The 20,416-nt window shown below is 40.7% G+C and overlaps 3 protein-coding genes across 2 annotated transcripts; 2 read left to right on the forward strand and 1 right to left on the reverse strand.

Moving 5' to 3' along the window:
• LOC132990351 (keratin, type II cytoskeletal 8-like) overlaps nt 1–20,416 on the reverse strand; it is a 232,406-nt gene that overhangs the window by 108,163 nt on the left and 103,827 nt on the right.
• Nucleotides 219–6,944, forward strand: LOC132990010 (troponin C, slow skeletal and cardiac muscles-like). Its single transcript, XM_061058015.1, has 6 exons — nt 219–350; nt 3,016–3,046; nt 4,292–4,438; nt 4,531–4,645; nt 4,730–4,866; nt 6,652–6,944. The coding sequence occupies exons 1-6, from the start codon at nt 327–329 to the stop codon at nt 6,681–6,683; spliced, it is 486 nt and encodes a 161-aa protein (XP_060913998.1). The 5' UTR covers nt 219–326; the 3' UTR covers nt 6,684–6,944.
• On the forward strand, nt 8,593–18,490 carry LOC132989820 (biglycan-like). The gene is made up of 8 exons (XM_061057695.1): nt 8,593–8,751; nt 11,615–11,879; nt 12,765–12,877; nt 15,154–15,367; nt 15,485–15,595; nt 16,440–16,533; nt 16,890–17,028; nt 17,763–18,490. Exons 1-8 carry the CDS (start codon nt 8,749–8,751, stop codon nt 17,955–17,957), a joined length of 1,134 nt encoding a protein of 377 aa, XP_060913678.1. The 5' UTR covers nt 8,593–8,748; the 3' UTR covers nt 17,958–18,490.

The raw sequence follows: 20,416 nt of genomic DNA on the forward strand, positions 1-20,416 counted from the left end.
AGGGTTTTACTGAATGGATGACCTGAACAGAAGTACAGCTCATAACCCCCAAACAGAGAAGAGCATCCCCGCTTAAGTGCTACTAATGTTGCTCTATTGTTGGTCGGGCTTCTGTTGTTTCCTATTTATAGATCTCTCTTTATCTCCGTGTCTCTCTGTCACTCCCTCCCTCCATCATCCTTGGATTTTTTGCGGGATGGGTCGAGAGCTTTTTTAGTGCCACGCTCACCCCTCCCACATTCAAGCTCCGAGGCGGTGGTCAGTATTTGTCCCGTGTCTGAGAGCAGCAGCAGCGGTGTGTCAGAGGCAGGGACCGAGCAGCAGCCATGGATGACGTGTATAAAGCAGCGGTGAGTACACACGAGGACGAGTATGATGTGCCGTTTAAATGCATGAAATCAAAGTACACATACGGCCCTTTGTGTGTGAGGCTGCGGACAAAAACAGGAGAAAGAAACTCTTTGTAGCATGATATGAATCAGGAGGTCTCTGTTGGCACTCGCTCTGACTATTGGGCAGTAACAGGTGCTCCGGAGATTTCAAAGTCATGTTCAACAGGCGGAGATCAAACGCAGTCACACTTCAGTTCAATCCAGAACAACAGCAATGCACTTCCTTTTTTAACCCTTCAGTCAAAGATTAACAATAATTTCAGATAATTGCATTCCACAACACCATGACTTCTGTTTTATTTTATTTAAATTGTGCGGTTACAAACGTCACGTCATTGCATTCCCATTAAAAAAAATGAAATCAGAGCCGGAGTGAAATTAACGCATTTTACCAAAAAGCTTTGGATCATGACAGTGTAACTTTTTTTCTCATGTATTTGGGAGATCAAGGTCAAATAACAAAATCTAATATTTGAACTTCATGGATTCAAATTTCAAATTTTGAAATGGATTCTCCTTCTAGTCGGGACCGCAACTTCTGCTGAGGACGCTGAGGTCATGTCCTTGATATCTTTTAAGGGGAAAATGATTTCTTCAAGACCGCAGGGGGGACGCTCTCACCCTCAGAAATATACACAATTTAGTGTTTTTTAGGACACATTTATAACTTCTAAAATGATTCTACATCTAAATGAATTAACAATCTCAGCTTCTTACATCACAGCTTTATTCTGCACGTGTTGAGTCAACTTTGAAGCAACATTGATTAAAGCTCCTGTGAGGAGAATTGTGTTGATTCTGGCGCCCTCCTGTGGACAAAAGGGATTTTGTCTTGTACATGTGCAAGCCTCATTATCCACCAAAAAGTCTCATCCTGCTGCTTTTTTATTTAATTTGCCTTTAATGGAGAGGACAGCTGAAGAGAGACAGGAAATGTCAGGAGGAGAGAGTGGGGGTGATGACATGCTGCAAAGAGGCGAGGTCGGATTGGAACCCACGGCCACTGCGACAAGGACCATAGCCTCTGTATATAACCACTAGTCTTTCGGCGCTCCCGTCCTGCTTCTTTGAACAGTGAAACTAATCCCTGAAATATTTTACTAAAACTTACATTCGCTGTGTTAAACTTTTAAAAAAAGCTGTCTGCAGCATGTAGTTAAATTTTTCCATCTTGACACCAACCACAACGGCAGCTTAAAAATGTAATTTCTTCATTGATGGTCTTGTTTGCTTCTGTAGGTCATAAAGAGGCGTCAGTATTAATTTCATAACCTGCTAAAAACTCTTCACTGGAGCTGTATTATAAATTCAGATTTCGAGAAATGTGAGTAATGTAGTGAAAGGACTTCCGACTTTATGTTTTTGTGTTAATCTCTAACTTGCATTTTCCTGTGATGACGACTCTCTTAGCGTTCTATTATTACAGCGTTGTTGTATCCTCACTGAGACAATAGCTGAGATAAACAGGCCGCCATGGTCGCTTCATATCTGTGTCTGACAATAGAACAAAGAACATTTGGACACTTCATGGAGAAGAAGAGACGGGACAGCTGATGGCTTTTAAACAGCACCAGAACCCCCCCCCCCCCCCCCCACCCACACACACACACACACATACACACACACACACACACACACACACACACACACACACATACACCCCTCCCTCCCCCACATTGTACTCTGTCAAACAACGAGAATAGTAAGTGAAGAAAGCAGAGCGACATCGCAGTCATGCTGCGCTGACAGACGCACAGACGGCAGATTATCAGTGAAGTCACTGCCAAGGTATTCAGAGACATTTTTATTCTTTCAAAGTCTATTTCAAATCATATCTAAACAAGAGAATCAATCCTCTCTGGCTTATTGAAATAACCTCCGCGGTGGCTCCCAGTTACTGCTCACATCAAATTTAAAACTCTGCTGCTCGCTTACAATCAGAGACATAAACGTCTCCTCCTTACTTTAACTCTCTCATCCAGGTCTACACTCCCTCCCGCCCCCCTACGCTCTGCCAATGAAAGGCGTCTGATCCATCCTTCACAACAGGGTCCTAAGTCTCTGACTGGACTCTTCTCCTCTGTCGCCCCCCGGTGGTGGAATGAAGTAACAAACTCCATTCGATCTGCAGAGTCGCTTTGCACCTTTAAGAAAAATCTAAAGACCCAGCTCTTTATGAAAACCTACGACCTTCATGATGATGACGATAATAATGAAGAAGATGATGATGGTTTTCTGTGATAAAGACGATATTCAGGATAGTTCTGATGCTGATGAGAACTTTTAAGAACAGCTGTAGATGTTGTGCTCTGCCTCTGGTCACTTCCTGTTTCCGATCCGACTTAAAGCTCTTCGTTTTAAACTTCCTGACGTTGTTTCCTCCTCTCTAGATCCTTGCCTGTGTTGTACTTACTCTCTGATGTTCGTCACTTTGGATAAAAGTGTCTCATAAATTAACTGTAGAATTGTAGTTATTCCTTCTACTGCTGGACTTACTTGTCGATGTAAATGTAAATCACTGTGTATACCCCAAACTCTTAACTGTATTATAAGATAAACAATAAAGAAAGATTAAACAGTTTTTTAAATATGAAATAATTCTCCTGATTTTGTTTCCCTAAAGGTTGAGAACTTAACGGAGGAGCAGAAAAATGGTGAGGAAACGACGACCATGACTTTACCTTTTTGTTTTTCTTTCTGCCGTTGACCATACAGATTATTAACCCTTTAAATACTTACCTCCTGAACTTTAATTCATCTTTATGAGTCCGATTTCTCAAACTAACAATGCATTTTTATGCAAAGTGTTTAACTTTGATCAACTTTAACGATGTGCTGAAACAAAAAGTTTTTAAAAAAAGAAGGAATCAGGCAAACTATGCTCACACACCCTGCTCTTACTTTTGAGGATGACATCATTATCACCAGCTGTCAAACATATATAAACCCCTGAACATTTCTACGGAGGATAGACTTTTCTGTCAATACCCTGGATTTATTTTATATCCCGGCTCAAACATAGTTGGAACTCATCCAAGAGCCATTTCAACTGAGAGAACCAGGAACTAAATTTTGTCCATGAAAGGTCTCCGCTCCACTGAGAGGGCCACAAGGATTTAAAGGAGCGACCGACGTCTAATGAGTCTATCAAAACATTTTATTTGGACCAATGGAAATGATCACATGGTTTACCTGCCTGACTTCAAATCATCCTGCATGCTTTGAGATAATCTAGTTTGACATATGGGGAAACTCAGGGTAAGCATGAGCAGCCAATGTGCAGAGACGGAGAAACAATTCAATCCAGCGCCCGTTATGGTTGCTGCACTGTTACCAGCAGAGTTCAATCTGATTGATCTCTCTGTCCACAAAGTCCAGAGCGCTAGCTTGATAAATATAATTGTTTTTGAATCCCTGATATCCTGCAGGAAGCCAGGTGTCAGTATTTATTCTCCTCACAGGAAGACTTAAGCCAAGATTCTAACCAAAGACCGTCTTACTTTAAGACAGTGATTCTAAAAGTGGGACCTATGCCCCCTAGTGGTGGCCCAAAGTTATGACAGGGTGCATGTGTGGCAAGGCTGAATAAAAACAGATTGCTTTGCTTGCAAGCTAGAAAATATTTCATGCCAAAGGAGGGCGCAGCAGGGAAAGTTTGTGAACCAATGCTTTAAGGCAACAGTGTTTCCCTTCACCATGGCAAATTATTACTCACTAAAAAAAAGATCTGTAAAGAAAACCATCACCAACTTCCCAATGTGACGCACTGTTAGACTCAGTCCTGTGTTTAAAGTTTTTTTTTTTTTTTATTGTTGTGTTGAGTAACATCCTTTAAATCCTTCCTGTTTTGGACTCTTGTCTCATATTCAGAGAGTTAAAGTTTAAATGTCTTTTTCCAGAGTTCAAGGCCGCGTTTGACATCTTCATCCAGGATGCGGAGGACGGCTGCATCAGCACCAAGGAGCTGGGGAAGGTGATGAGGATGCTGGGACAGAATCCGACCCCTGAAGAGTTGCAGGAGATGATCGATGAGGTGGATGAGGACGGTCAGTCAGCGTCATTACGATGGAGACTTAAGAGGTGGTCAGATGAGGCAGTGATATTGGATGTGTATAAAGTCGTGTGTGTTTGTTGGCAGGCAGCGGGACGGTAGATTTCGACGAGTTCTTGGTCATGATGGTCCGCTGCATGAAGGAGGAGAGCAAAGGGAAATCAGAGGAGGAGCTGGCCGAACTGTTCCGCATGTTTGACAAGTAGGTGAACTCTCTCTGTCTTCCTGGTTCACATTAACATGAGATGAACACTAAGAGCTGACGGATTGTGTTGTGAAATCTCAGGAACGGAGACGGCTACATAGACTTAGACGAGCTGAAGGGCATGCTGGAGTCAACCGGAGAGTCCATCACAGAAGACGACATCGAGGAGTTGATGAAGGACGGAGACAAAAACAATGATGGAAAAATTGACTATGACGGTACGGACTTTAGAAAGCGAGTGCATACACAAACTGTATGTCCCAGAAACAATCTTTACACACATATATATAACATCTGCTTCCAAAAACAATACCTGCAAACATTTTCATATTTGACTCGTTACAGGCAAAAGAGCATGCTTCTTAAGAAGTACAGTAGTGACCTTACTAAGGCATTTTTATGTGACCTTAAGATCTTGATGCTGCAAACAAAACTGCAGTTTCACAAAATAAACTTTAAAGGCTTTATATGCGATTTTTTGATCCAGCAGATGTCGCCCTTGAGCACCAGCATGAAACCAAAACAACACGCGCTGCATTGTTGTGTTAGCATGCTAATGCTAGTGATCTTTATCATGCTCGTATCTTCACACTGCATGTAAATTTACCTGAAATGAGCGTGATCTAGAAACACAGTTAAGCAGTGAGTACAGTATGTTATTCTTCTTTTCTCTAGTCCCTCAATTAAACAACTTTTATACGTGAGGGGAGGAGTCAGCCGGCCGTCCCGGCGATGTAAACAAACTGAAGATAGGACTCAGAAAACTCTGAAAGCATCACAGACAGTGGGACTCGGGTGTTACACCCATTGTAGACAGTCATGACTCACAGAGTTATTTTCAGAGGATATACTTGATTTCTACATTTCTACAAAAATCACATATTAAGCCTTTAAAGAAGTGAACATTGACTTTGGGTTTAGAGAAAGAGTTATTCTTCTGTCTCCTTGGTCAGTCATTCTGTAACTGTTTGATCCGATTATCCCAGACACACATGTTATGATTTAATATCACATGACCCGACTTCTAATGATTCTGTAATAAGAGAGAGAATTAGCCGATGCACAGATGACTAGTACCTTTACATTTGCATGGATCAGAAAGTCCCCAACATTTTCTTGTCATTGAGTTTTCAGACCTAACCTGTTTGGTTTGGTTAAAATGAACTCGAGTGCGTTTGTCAAGTTAGTGTGGTTTGCTTGCACTGGTGTGAAAGATGTCAATCAAATCCATGGGTCGGGCCAAAGAAGACCGCTTGAAAAGATGATTCTCTGTATGCTTTTATTCTGAATCTGGTGCGGTTTGTTTGTAGTAAGAACATGAACCGACCTAACTTCAGGAAAAATTACGATTCTTTGGATTAAACAAGCAACTGTAGTCAGGGTCCTCTCTCTTCATCATCACTGAATATTAAAGACCACAGGCAGACCTGATGGATCTTTAGAAACGGTTTCAGTGGATGAGCAGGTCCTGGTTCAGGAGGATTAACGTGCTACTTCTCCTGAAGTGTTTTGATAAGCGCCTTCCCTTAGTTAAATCAACATATTGTTTTTGTGCCTAATTTTCAAACTGTATCATTTGCCTTCAGTGATTAATGCAAAAAATATAAAACACGAAAAACAGAGCCGACATCAGTCCGTGTAGTCGTCTGTCCATTTAGAAACTGTAAAGAGTCTTTGGAGCTGCCACAGCCAATCAGGAGTCGACTAGTCTTTGTTTACTTCCGGGACTTTTCGTGCAAGAAATTCCGACCAATCACAGAGTGTTTTCCTCGTGCATCACACATTTTGGTCTGATTGTAAATGTCCCTGTGTGAACACAGACCAAACTTGATGTAACTATGCAACAATGGAACTAATGATTCAGACCAGAGCAAACGATCTAGAGGTGTGGAAACTTAGAGTCCTAGTCATGATTTCCCGTCCACTGGGGGTCCTAATCAGAAACTAAAGAAGGATCTTTAGTGATGTTGTGCCTCATTGTGTGTTTTTATTTTTATTCACAGAGTTCCTGGAGTTCATGAAAGGTGTTGAATAAAGGATTTGACTGGAGGCCATTGACTTCATCTTCTGCCAGCTTTTTAATGAATTCAAACAGAACAGCAGTCCTCAGCAGACCCCTGTCCTGTCAGTCAGTCCACAACTCCCCCCCCCCCCCCCCCCCCCCGACCCCACCATGCACTGAGAGGTTCACTGAGAGATCTCATTGACTGCTAAAATCTTTATTTCTGATCATGATGATCGACCAAAGAGTCATATGTAAAGAATATTTTCATTAAAAGATTTTAATTCTTGCAAATGTTTTTCTGTCTGTTGTAATAATTACAGTTTAAGATGCTGCAGCCGACTTTGAAGTTCAAAAATGACTCACTCACTTTCTACCCAAGATGGCCGACTTTGAGACTCCCTCTCATCAAGGTTTTATTTAGATATGGCATTTTTCCTCGGTGTTCACAGATCTCAGCTCCATTTTAAGGTACAATGGGAGGGGACAAACAAGGACCCTTACTCAGATTGGCTGTTGCAACACCAAGAGAAGAGCAGGTCAATGTTTTTTATATTCAATTTATTCCCACAATGCCGGGCGAACCTACAAACTGGACGACAGCTTCTTTATCAAGACAGGAAAACTCAAAAGCTCTCTGTGTATAATGTAATGCTGTGTTCAGTACGCCCCGCAGCCGCTGGTGAAATAACCAACAGATGCTTTATAGTTGTTTTGACCTTTAGAAGAAGGTAAGAGTTTACTTGAATGAGTTGAATGAGTTGGAGCATCGCTTTTGACAAAACCAAGACACCATGATGTCACAGTGAGAGGGGACGACGTGTCAGAGTCCTTCACTGGTGCTACAGAAAGCTCTTGTGCACTGCCCCCTAGTGTCCACAGCAAAAACTCAAATCTTAGCAAGTGTGTTTGACTAATTTCTTGAGGAAATATTGCACTTATTTTCAGACACATTGAAAACAAAAAATGAGACAAATTACATTTACAGAGATTTTAGCTTCTGCAGTGTAGAAAAGTCTTATAGAAGATGAGATACCAAAGAGACTCTGAGTCCATGGGACGGGGGGCTTCTATGGTGCATAGAGTCAGTCATCACCATTGTGTTGTAAAAACTACAATACCAACAAAAAATATTCAACTGTAAACTGTTTGATGATTAATTTCCAAAGTTCAAACCTTAAATACAAAGAACACTAAAAATAAAATTAAATCAAAATACAGTAATTTAAAGGTCACATATTCTGTAAAACTAACTTCACCATGTTCCTCTAACACTAATATGTGTCCCTAGTCTGTCTACAACCCCCCAATGATGAGAAAAGTCCATCCTCTCTGTATTTTGCCTGCTCCACTTTTCAGAAAATGTGTGCTCAAACAGGCCGTTTGGAGATTTTCCCTTCATGACATCACAAAGGGCAGTAGCCCCTCCCCCAGGTGGGTGACACTCCCACAGCTAGGTGTTTGTTCTGCCCTCTGAGTCTGCCTTCTCACCGTAAACAGTAGGACATGGAGCGAAAAAGCACCGAGCACACCCCAAGCCCTTCCAGAGAGAGGGCGTGGTCAGACACAGCTCATTTACATATTTAAAGCTACAGACACAGAAACAGCCTGTTCTGAGCAGGGCTGAAATAGAGGGGTTTATAGACATGATCAAATACAGGATCAAAGTGGATTTAGAACAAGAAACTTCACACATATGTTCTGAGGAGCTCTGAGACTTATTTACACTTTTTAAAAAGGAGGAGAATATGTGACCTTTAAAAATGAACTACTTATGTGGAGTGACAGTCAACAATCCTACAAATATTATTGAACAATATATTTTCACAAATTCTACTTTTTTAAGTCTCTTCCTACTGTTTCAGATTTGCAGCTTTTCTATTGGCTGTTGAGTATTTTGATGGTCCTCAGAGAAGATTCAGTCATAATGATTTAAGCACTACCCTCTTTCTGCTTCTCTCTCTCTCTCTAGTCTTGTCAGGATCTCTCTTTGCAGGACTTCAGTAAGATGAAGTGAGGAGGAACTACATTTGTTGTAGAGAAACACTTTGTTACATTTGGAGTGTTTTTTTGTTTTCAGTTGGCTGGAGCAGAAGAAATGGTATGTATACTCCAACATCTTTTTATGTCTACAAGACGACTTCAGTAAGACACTCATTTAAGACAGTATTAATGCATGCAAAACTTTTGCACAGAAAAAAAGTTTGTAATCCTTATGTATGAGTTTTAAAAAAGTATTCTGTCACATTTCTGCTCAAGCATGTTTTAAAACACTTTAAGTCTGCAGTGAGGTCAGAGCTCATTTATGCTCTGCTTCAAGTTAATCAGGCTCCTTTAGTCCTGCAGGAGGAGAGAGCTGCACATAAACCTCCCTAACCCTCTGCTGACTTCAGTGAAAAAAACAAAAAAGTTCTTACCATAAATTTTGTGCTATAAAAAACCTCTTCTCAAGTAGGGAGCCGAGCTTAGTGGCCTCCTACGGGCCTCGCTGTGGTGAAGAGTGTTGGAGGGCAAACAGTTCAAAATGAATGTATACACAGGGATGCTGATACTTTCATTTAAGTCCATGCATGAAGAGACTGTGGACGCTACAACTTCATACAAACAAACAACACAGCATACAAATAGTTTGAACCCTTTAATTTGGGTCCATTTTTGTTTGGATTTGTACCTGGAATCTGAATTGGTTCCCAAAGTGGGGGGTCGGGACCTCCTGGGGGTTGTGAGACACTGAGAGGGGGGTCTCAAGATTCCTTCCAAAACCATAAAAATCTAAAATAGCATATCTTATCCATTATTGTGAAAAAATATATACAAAAACGGTAAACAGTTTATTATCGTTCTGCTTTTAGCATTTCTTAAAATAGATCAAAAATATTACGTGTTTTGGCAATAGTGTGGCCGATTTACATCCAGAGACAATGGGGGCCCCCAGTTGCTAGTACCGTTATTTGGGGGGTCACGGGCTGAAAAGTTCGGGAACCCCTGGGCTAGCTCATAATAGCTAGTATGAGACAGTTTTTGCATTGTCATCCAGTTCACTAGGTCTTATAGAAGACTTATTCGGAGTAATTAAAATACTTTGAAATAGGCAAGATTCAATAAAGGTGAAGTCACACTTGGTGCAAACACCGTACTTTAAGGGTCATCATTGCCCTGTAGACTCTGCTGCTAGCGAGCAAGTCATGCTGAGCAACTGAAAAATGTATTGTGCATTGGTTAGCTCTGTCGTCTCTCAGCAAGAAGGTTCCTGGTTCAGATCCCCGTTGGTCAGGGCCTTTCTGTGTTGAGTTTGCATGTGTGGGTTCCCTCCTGGTACTCTGGCTTCCTCCCACAGCCCAAACAGGCTCGTTATGCTCGTTAGGTTAATTGGAGACTCTAAAAATTCCCCTTAAGAGTGCATGTGACTGTGCCTGGTTGTTTCTGTCTCTGTATGCCAGCTCTGGGATGTACTGGCAACCATGGTGTACCCAGCCTTCGTCCAATGACAGCTGGGATTGGCTCCAGCACCCCTGCAATCCCAAATGGAATGCAGAGTATCAATAACAGATTGGATCGGGTGGATAACAGGCACCAAAAGAAATCATTGTTTATGCTAAGATGCAAATCTAAATGTAGTTATTGCAAAGATTTCCTAAAAGCCTAATCAGACTAGAAGTCCTATATACGTTACATTGGTTTCACTTTAATGAGATGTAACAATGCCTACATGAACTGTCCCTGACAAACTGATAAGTAAATAAATATACAACATTTTAGGGGACACTTAGCTCATCCAAAGTGAATAGATGATCCAATGCAAGTCAACTAAATCACACATCAGTTGCAGGACTTAAAGCACCACGCTCAGGTCAAACGGCAAAGGGCGATAGAGTACTGAACATCTTATTTCCTTTTTGAACTCTAGAAGTAAAACTAAACCAACTGGCCAAGCAAGCAACTGAGTAATCCATAGATCGCCTGATTTTTTTAGTCATTTAATGTCAGTCACTTGTGTGCTTGGGTGTCGCAGGGCTGCAAGGGGGAAAGAGATGGGGAACCAGGGGAACGGGGTCCTGGACTGATCCTGCATCAGGACAATCTATTGGTTTTGCTTGGAGCTAGGAACGAAACAGGAGGGGTTCATAGAGGGAGTAGGGTAAATCCAAATAAGAAACTACACTTTAGAAAACAAGCCCAAAAAAACGCAACCCACAACATATAATATTTGTTAGCAACTTTACAGAAAAAGAAGCCCAAAGTCACTTAAGCGGACTTAGCAACACTGGTAAAGATCTAATCTAAAAATGAAATATTTATACTTTTATTCCCAGTTTATGTTTAAAATGTCTCCTATCTGATTCGGAGTTAGTCGTTAAATAACATTTGCAGTCAATCAATCAATCAATCAATTCAGTAACTTCCTTGATTGTTTCTAATTTGTTCCCCTTTAGTGTGTCTCCATATGAACCCCTTTATTTGCTATTTCTGAACAAACCATTTCTTCTTCGTCTTCACTGAAACATCTTTAACACAAAATATCAAACATCATAAGTCCAGCCTTTGGACCACGTCTCCTCCCAGCACCATCGTTTTTGGTATTTTAGTTCTAACCATTAAATTGGTGGCTTTTACTCTATGATGATGAATGTTGTATAAATGCAGGGTTTACTCCTTACGACTACAAAGAAGGGATGCATTATGGGAAGCAAAGATCTATCATAAATAAACCAGTGGCTGCAGATTGCTTTCTGCACACTGCATACTGATCAATTTGATTCACACATGGAGCATTTGGTTTTAGAATAACTTACAGCCACATCCCCTCCTCACACCCTCATTTGAGTTTTTTATTCTTCAGATTAAATTAACGGCTTTCACTCTGTTAGCATGAATCTTGACATTGATTTAAGGTCGGTGGAATCCCAAACTGCTCATTAAATTATGTGTGAACTTTGTGTTTTAAATCCTCTTCTCGGATCCAGATGTGCAGCCCAGCCATGCGCCCCCTCTGCGTTCTGTTCCTTGTGGTGTACGTCTCACCGTCTCCTGCCCCCTCCGTCGCCCTGCCCTTCCAGCAGAAAGGCCTCCCAGAGCTGGGGAAGACCGTGGACGTCGAGAAGCTGATGATGACGATGATGAACGACGGAGAAGAGGGATCGGGCTTTCAGGAACTGATCAAGGTTGACCAGCCGTTGTGTCCGTTTGAGTGTCAGTGCAGCCTGAAGGTTGTACAGTGCTCTGACCGGGGTGAGTGTCTGTCACACACTTAGCTTTACACACACAGCTCCATATTTACTGCCTACTTTCCATTTTTGAAGCAAACTATATACTTAAGGAAGTGCAGCGTACTCACTCAAACCAAAGGCCACAAAGCACTACCTCGTGTTTATCTGATTACAGAATGTGCTTCTCATTTTGAACGGCATTCAGACCACAGACAGCTCAGACTCTAAAATAGCTGATCCGTCAAAGTTTCAGGGAGTGGATGCAGCTCCAGTTTGATTTTCCTTTGGGTTCAAACCTTAATTTAAGCCTAAAAAAAAAATCATCCTGGTTTCCAATTTGCACAATTAAAACAAATTTAAAAAAAGGAGGAGATGGTGAAAACAATCGCACTTTGAGCTGGAGTGGATTTAAATCTTTGTTATTCCGAGAAATGAGAGTGTAAATTATCTGCCGGATTTAGGTGCAGAACTACAAGAGGCAGATTTTCCAAGTCGAAAATAAAAAACAAAAGAAGAGAGCAAGTGGAGCAGGTTTGATAAAGGCCAACCCAAGAGAGGGAACAACGCATCTGCCAAGGACTTTCTTTAGACCTCGGTCCATGTGGTGGAGATGCACCAAGGACCTCCTGGAGTCCCTTTTCTATGCAGTGAAACATTTTTTAAATGTCAAATCAAAGGCGAGCTCACGTCTATTCAGGGATTTATGTTTGAAAAAGATAGAAGAGTATATCATCCTCCTGTGCACGAGAAGACCACTCCGCCTTGTTTCCCAGAATGCAATGCTGAGTCTCATTATCTGAAGGCGAGGCGCTTTAGGGTGACTCTTGTGAAGATGTTTAAAATGTTCACATTTCCAGATCAAGTATCTTTTTGTTCATCACCTCTATTCGCTCTGTTTTTTCTGAAGGTTTACACTTTGTGCCCTTCGATCTCCCTCCTGACACCAGACTGCTGGACCTGCAAGGAAACCAGATCACTGAGATCAGAGAGGACGACTTCAAGGGACTGAACAACCTCTACGTAAGAACCAACCAACACGTTCCTCCGACCTACAGCGCTAATTTTTTCACACCTTCTAAACAAACCCGCAGGAGCATTCATTAAAGGCTTTATTTGTGATTTTTCACACTTAAATGTAATATAAATCAAGTATATCCTCTGAAAATAACTCTGTGAGTCATGACTGTCTACAATGGGTGTAACACCCGAGTCCCACTGTCTGTGATGTTTTCCGAGTTTTCCGAGTCCTATCTTCAGTTTGTTTACATCGCCAGGACGGCCGGCTGACTCCTCCCCTCGAGTATAAAAGTTGTTTAATTGAGGGAATAGAGAAAAGAAGAATAACATACTGTACTCACTGCTTAACTGTGTTTCTAGATCACGCTCATTTCAGGTAAATTTACATGCAGTGTGAAGATACGAGCATAATAAAGATCGTTAGCATTAGCATGCTAACAAAACAATGCACTGCGAGTTGTTTTGGTTTCATGCTGGTGCTCAAGGGCGACATCTGCTGGATCAAAAAATCGCATATAAAGCCTTTAACGAGCAGCACTACTGATAGTAGACAAAGAACACCTACAAGAGAAAGAAAAATTGTCGTTTGGGTTCAAATAAGTATAACATGTTTATTGATTCCACTGTGGATGCAGCTGAATGTTTGCACAAAGTCCCAGACTCCCCAAAGAAACAAATAAATTGTATCACATCGTAACATGCACCTTAGTTAAATTACACGTGGTGCATTTTGTGCATTCATCAAAAGATTCAAAGCCTGAACCCAGATGGCGCTGCTTGTCAACAGGCAGGGCCGGCAACTGCTTGGGGCCCCAGGCCAGTATGGGGTTCTCTAAACCTAAGCAGTGGCTCAAAATGTGCAAAGTTTGCAATAACAGTAGGAAACCTCCCTAAGTGGCCCCATCTGACAGCACTCATTCAAATAATACTAAATGACTGAATGAATATGGGGAAGAGACACTTTTATGGCTTAACTTCCTCTAAAAAAAATGTGTTTATTTATAACATAATGGGGACGAGCGCCTATACATTTTTGCCTGGGGCCTCAACAGACTGCAGAACCGCCACTGCCTGAACCAAAGGCAAAGGACTTGGTTGAAGAAGGCTTTTGGAGGAGGACGAGAGGTGAAACGTCTTCAAGATCTTCAGCCAAGTCCAGTTGCCTTATGATCAAGCTTTGAATTCACCGTGACCTGGATGACTGAGAAGCTTCACAGACATAACTCAAAAAGAAGTGACGGTTGACTTTTGGCTTCACACTAATTTAAGCACTTTCCCCTTCAGTGATAATCACATGTCTGTAAGATCCATCCATCACCGACAACCCGAAGAAAACTTTGTCACCGTCTTACACTACATTTAGATTTGCATCTTAGCATAAACCATGATTTTTACCAAGTAACCTGACACCCGCTTTGTCTTTTGTCGTAACACTACGCCCACTGGAGGTTTCAGACTATAAATACAATCATGAGTCATTATAAGCTTTGGAGATTTTTAACAAAGTGAATAGTAAATGGGCTTGAGCTTATATATTTCTTTTCTAGTCTTCTGGCTACTCAAAGTGCTTTTACACCGCAGGTCACAACTACACATTCACACACTGGTGGTAGAGGCTGCTGTGTAAAGTGACCATTAGAAGAGACTCATCCCATTCATACACATTCACACACTGCCAACGAAGCAGAAGGAGCAACTTGGGGTTAAGTGTCTTGCCCAAGGACACATCGGACATGTGGCTGCAGGAGCTGGGGATAAACCCCCGACCTTCTGTTTGAGAGACCGACTCTACCAGCTGAGCTACAGCCTCACGGGGTTTTCTATAAAAGTCTGGATTTTCCTTCTCTTGATGGCTATAATTATTCCTCTGGCCCAAATTAGCTGTGAGGACAAACAATCCCTTCGAAGAATGGCTTGCTGTTACCAATACAGGAAAAAAACTCGACAGTACATGGTGTTTAAATCAGAGTTGAGAAGAAACTTAGAGTTAGGAAGTGAAACTCTACTGGAGCCAAGAAATTAAATAATAAGCAAGAAAAAATTCAGATTTAAAATATATATCTTTGGAAGATCCCAACATTTTAAGAGATGTGTGATTTTGCCCTCCTTCTACAGAAGAATCACTTCCCAGCCATTAATGCACGCTGACCCATAACCGCTTCAACCTGCACATGCAGACCTCAGCGTCACCACAAGTATTTTGATTACTCTAATTCAGCTCAACGAAAGCTCTACCCTCCGCTGACCACTTTTTTTTAAATCTATTTTTTTAATCACAGGCTCTGGTGTTGGTGAACAATCGGATCTCCAAGATCCACCCACGTGCCTTCCTGCCCCTTCAGCAGATGCATAAGCTCTATTTGTCGCACAACCTGCTGACCGCTGTCCCCAAGAGACTGCCCGCATCTCTGCAGGAGCTGCGTATCCATGACAACCGCATCAAGAAAGTAGCATCGGGGACATTCTCTGGGCTTTACAACATGAACTGTATCGGTGAGACTTCAGTCTGTATCATACTGGGGCTGATATTAAAATCAAGACAGTTCTTTTGCTAATTCTTTGTGGACATGACTGATTGAAAAATGAATTGTTTTATGAAACTAATTACAGAGTTAGGTCGTAATCCCATCAAGAACAGCGGTTTGGAGGCCGGAGCATTCGATGGACTGAGGCTGACTTTCCTGAGGATTTCTGAGACCAAACTCACAAGCATCCCCAAAGGTATAAGAGCTCATGTAAGCTCACGTTGCATTTGAAAGATCTGCTGATTGTCTGAGATATACTGTCTGCAGGGATAGATGAGAGCTACTGCAGAATAAACCTGAGCCTTGAAATGATCTAAATGTTAAGAAAAGGAGTTCATTGGTTTATTTAAAACAAAAGCAGCAGAGGCCAAGATGTCCTGACGTTCCAACACAGGAAATAAAATCATAAAACTTCCTTTTGGCTCCCCTTATATCATAAAAAAAACATGCAGGGACATGGTGTAACATCATGTACAGGGAAAGGGTACCCATTGAACCCATTGGAAAGCCAATTCAAAAACATTCTTTTAATTATGTAAAATGAGCTCCTCAAAAAAAGTTTGGAAATGCTATTTCAATCAATTATTTTGCCCCTTTAATAATACTAATTGGTGTTGTATTATATATATTTGGATAGCCTGATTAGTCACCTTTACAACAAGGTAACTTGTAAGGATTGTGCATTTGTGGAATGAGAAACTCAGCTAAACGTGCGGGTAGCGCCCAAAGTAAAGGTGTCAAAATCCCCTGCATTAGTGAAGACATCAAATCTTTCAGACCACAGACAACACTCAGATGTTAGACGATGCTCAATGAGACTCTTAACTTCAATATCATGTATTTCTATTTCAAGCCACATTTCTAAAGTGTATGTTTGACTGAGTCTCATGTCTTTTACGATGCAGGTGTGTGTGGTAGGTGTGTGCAAACACAGGATAAATTATGTAACCTTACTTACTCAGTGGTCTTCAGCTTCATTGGTTCAGTAAGTTATGATCATGTATTTAGAAACTTCTGTTTGCATTTCTCCCACGTGTCAGGTCTACCTTTTAATCTCAGAGAATTACATCTGGATCAAAACCTGATTCAGGCCATCAATGTCGAGGACCTGATGGAATATGGAGAGTTGTACAGGTGAGTCAAAGACGCCGTGTACCACACACAGCTTTACAGAGTGTGACATGACAATATTATTATAATCAAGAGATTTCTAGTTCATTATATTTATCATTAACTTCCCCAAGGAATTCATCTTTTAAGGTTGTATTTTCGTCTGGCCTACTTCCTGGTTTTCATTAAACTTTTTGACTGGGTGTAGCATGGACCAAGGAAGAACCCACCTGATCCAGTTCACTTACAAACAGTTTGACTGGTTCCATTGTGAAAATCATCCAATAATATAAACTGAATTCATTCTTATAAATAAGCATTCCCCTCATTGTGAGTAATGAGCTCACTGTATTTGCGTTTGCTCTTTCTTTCTGGCACAGGCTGGGCCTTGGCTACAACAACATCCGCAGCATTGAGCATGGCAGCCTGTACTACGTTCCGAATCTCAGAGAACTTCACTTGAATAATAACCTGCTGTCTCGTGTGCCTGATGGTCTGCCGGAGATGAAACACCTGCAGGTGAGGAGGACATGCACCTGTTAAAACAGTCACTGTTAGCAAAGTCCAGACAACACTGTTAAGACCATGTTTTTTTATTAAATTTAAATGTCTGTTTATTACTTGAGTCTGAGCTTTTCTGCATTCATCCAACTATCTGGATGTTAAAATGTAAGACTCTTACATGCAGTGTGTAACAACCCAGCAGAAAGCCTGGGCTTCAGGCAAAGATATTTAGAGCTACATGCATATCTTTACCAACATTTGCAGATCTTAGGCGTGTAATATCACATAACATTGATTTGTGAGTTTTCCAGATAATTACAGTTATTAATTTATTCATGGGAGGCCACTTTTAGCGCACATATTTGCAGAGTTTTTCACATGAATATCGTATAATGTTTATGGTTTTTGCACACTCTTGTAGATTCTCTAATACATCCAATTCCAAATGAGACCATCATTTAAAAAACATTCTGTTCTGAAGACCTTGAACTATTTTGAGGCCTTAAATTAATTTGGAAAAAAAGTTTACTGAGGTAATAAATCAAGCGAGGAGAAGCCTCATTTGCTCTTTAGCTCGTATAGAATTGAACGTCCTGTTTTTGCAACTGCATGGTGTAGTTGACCAGCAGGGGGAGACTGTACTGCTAAGACATGTTTTGCATCGTCTTTACTCATGTAACCTGGAAGTTATGTCAACTTCTTATGCAATCATTCTTACATACTCAGTGTTTCTGTGTGTTTTCTACCAGGTGGTCTACCTGCACTCGAACAACATCAGCTCTGTGGATGTGAACGACTTCTGTCCTAAAGGCTTCAGCGTGAAGAAGACTTTATATAACGGCATCAGTCTGTTCAATAACCCGCTCAAGTACTGGGAGGTTCAGCCTGCAACCTTCCACTGTGTCAGCAGCAGCAGGGCCGTTCACTTCGGCAACAATATGTAATGCTGTCCTTTTCATTTAACTTTTAAATATGCAACATTTTTTAAAAATAGATTTAAGTTAATTATATCACTCTGTAAATGTAATGCACAACAATCAGAGATAGTATTGCATTCTTGAAGGGAAGTTGTAGGTGCTTATTGTTTCATACAGGATGGGCGACAGTGTGGCCCTTATTTTGAGAAGTTTTCAATTTAATATAATTTTAAGCTTGCGAAGGAGCAATGCATCAGATTAATGCTCCAGATGTTGTGGGAATTTAACGGCAGAATGGTACACACCCAATGAAAGAGGGAGAATAGAGCCCTCTGGTGGTGTAGTCCAGCCATGGCAACAATTGTGAAACATATTCCTCTCTCTTAAGAAGATGCATTCTATTTGGAAAGACAAAAAAAAAGCTGTAAATTGTTCTTTGGTGCTGCACAGGTTCTTTTATTCTAACAGGTCTGTTCCTCCCTTGAAACTCGACCCTTTCTTTTATACTGTAACATGTTGAAAATCAATAAAAATTAAAGAATTAGAAGACCGGAATGAAAGTCCTGCATATCGTCTGCATATGTTAATCTTAAAATGAATTTTGTTTTTACATTGTTAGATTTGGGTATCATAGAAGACCGCCCTCTATGTACACATTTCAATTCAGTTCCATAAGAGATGCAATTTTTCTTTTTTCTTTTTTTTTTTTGCATTAAAATGGAAAAGTAAGAATTTGGGTGCATTTAAAACCCTTTTCTGATATCAGATATTCATCCCAATTTACTTTGTTTACCAGAAACCTGGCTGTGTCAGGATGAATACGTTACTTTAAATCAATCCACTCCTTTCAGTTATTTTAATACTCATATACCTCTAGACACTGGCCAAGGTGGTGGAGTAGCAGATATTTTTAAGTCTAGTCTTCTAATTAACTTAGAATACTTAGATTAACTATGTGAATTAGCAGAGTTTTAAAAATCAAATGTAGTCCTCAGCACTGGTAAAGTAATAGTCTTTATTGGACTTTATTGGTTTCAATAAGGAAGTTAACAAACCTACTCTTTGATTTAACCACACCTTGGACCTCGTTCTATCTACCGTATGGCTTTGAAACTGAGTTACTCTCGATTCATTTGCCCCCACTAAAACAGAACGTTAACAATAAAGATAGCTCCATGGGTTACTTAAGAAACAGTGACCTAAACATTTTTTGAAAGAATTTAGCGCTCCACCAAAATGGAATAATCTTGTTTATTTTGGCAGGATAGTCATAATAAATATATGAAGGCTCTACAAAAGAGGATACGCAAATACAGTGAGATCATTACTCTCTAATCAAAGAAAACAAAAGCAATCCTAGATACCTTTTCAGCACTGTAGCCAGGCTGACAGAGAGTCATAGCTCCATTGAGCCTTGCACTCCTTTAGCCCTCAGCTGTAATGATTTCCTGAGCTTTTTCAACAACAAAATTCTAGACATCAGAGACAAAATTGGTAACCTCCTGCCCTTACCTGGTGCAGATACCTCTGATATGGCAGAAACAGTTCCAGGACCTGATATTAATCTCGACTGTTTTTCTCCAATCGACCTTTCAGAACTCAATTCAATTATTCCTGCGTCCAAACCATCAACCTGTCTTTTAGACCCAATCCCAACCAAGCTGTTTAAGGAAGTCTTTCCCTTAGTTAGCAACTCCATATTAGATATGATCAATATGTCTTTACTGGCAGGCTATGTACTACAGTCATTTAAAGTAGCGGTAATCAAACCTCTACTTAAAAAGCCTACTCTAGATTCAGGAACTCTAGCTAACTATAGGCCTATATCCAACCTTCCTTTTATCTCAAAGATCCTGGCGAAAGTGGTAGCTAATCAGCTGTGTGACTTTCTCCATGACAACAGTTTATTTGAGGAGTTTCAGTCAGGATTTAAAGTCCACCATAGCACTGAGACTGCATTAGTTAAAGTTACAAACAATCTGCTTTAGACAGGGGACTTCTCTATGTGCTCGTCTTGTTAGATCTTAGTGCTGCTTTTGACACTATTGACCATCAGATCCTATTATACAGACTAGAACATTTACTTGGAATTACAGGGACTGCTTTAAGTTGGTTTGAATCCTATTTATCAGATCGATCTCAGTTTGTACATGTTAATGATATGTCCTCTATGCACACCAAAGTTAGCCATGGAGTGCCACAAGGTTCAGTGCTTGGACCGATTCTCTTTACACTATATATGCTTCCTCTGGGAAATATTATGAGGGAATTATGAGAATTATTTCTGGCATTGTAACTATACATCTATTTTATTCATTGCTGTTCAATCTGTTTATTTCTGCATCTCCCTCTATCCTCTCATAACCCCTACACAGTTGTTCCGACGGCTGCTCAACATGAGCCTAGTTCTGTTTGAGGTTTGAGGTTAAAAGGAAGTTTTCCCTGGCCATTGTAACTTTGCTAAATGTTGCTTAGTACTGTGGTCA

The sequence above is a fragment of the Labrus mixtus genome, chromosome 15 (assembly GCF_963584025.1).
Source record: "Labrus mixtus chromosome 15, fLabMix1.1, whole genome shotgun sequence".
NCBI classification, from domain to species: Eukaryota; Metazoa; Chordata; class Actinopteri; order Labriformes; family Labridae; genus Labrus; species Labrus mixtus.

What these genes read in the sequence shown, in the direction of transcription:
- LOC132989820 (XM_061057695.1), top strand. An exon ending in ACTCACAAGCATCCCCAAAG is followed by an intron (nt 15,596 to 16,439) that starts GTATAAGAGCTC and finishes CCCACGTGTCAG; the next exon opens with GTCTACCTTTTAATCTCAGA. An exon ending in CGGAGATGAAACACCTGCAG is followed by an intron (nt 17,029 to 17,762) that starts GTGAGGAGGACA and finishes GTTTTCTACCAG; the next exon opens with GTGGTCTACCTGCACTCGAA.
- LOC132990010 (XM_061058015.1), top strand. Translation starts at nt 327, where the DNA reads ATGGATGACGTGTATAAAGCAGCG. An exon ending in ATGACGTGTATAAAGCAGCG is followed by an intron (nt 351 to 3,015) that starts GTGAGTACACAC and finishes GTTTCCCTAAAG; the next exon opens with GTTGAGAACTTAACGGAGGA. An exon ending in AACGGAGGAGCAGAAAAATG is followed by an intron (nt 3,047 to 4,291) that starts GTGAGGAAACGA and finishes GTCTTTTTCCAG; the next exon opens with AGTTCAAGGCCGCGTTTGAC.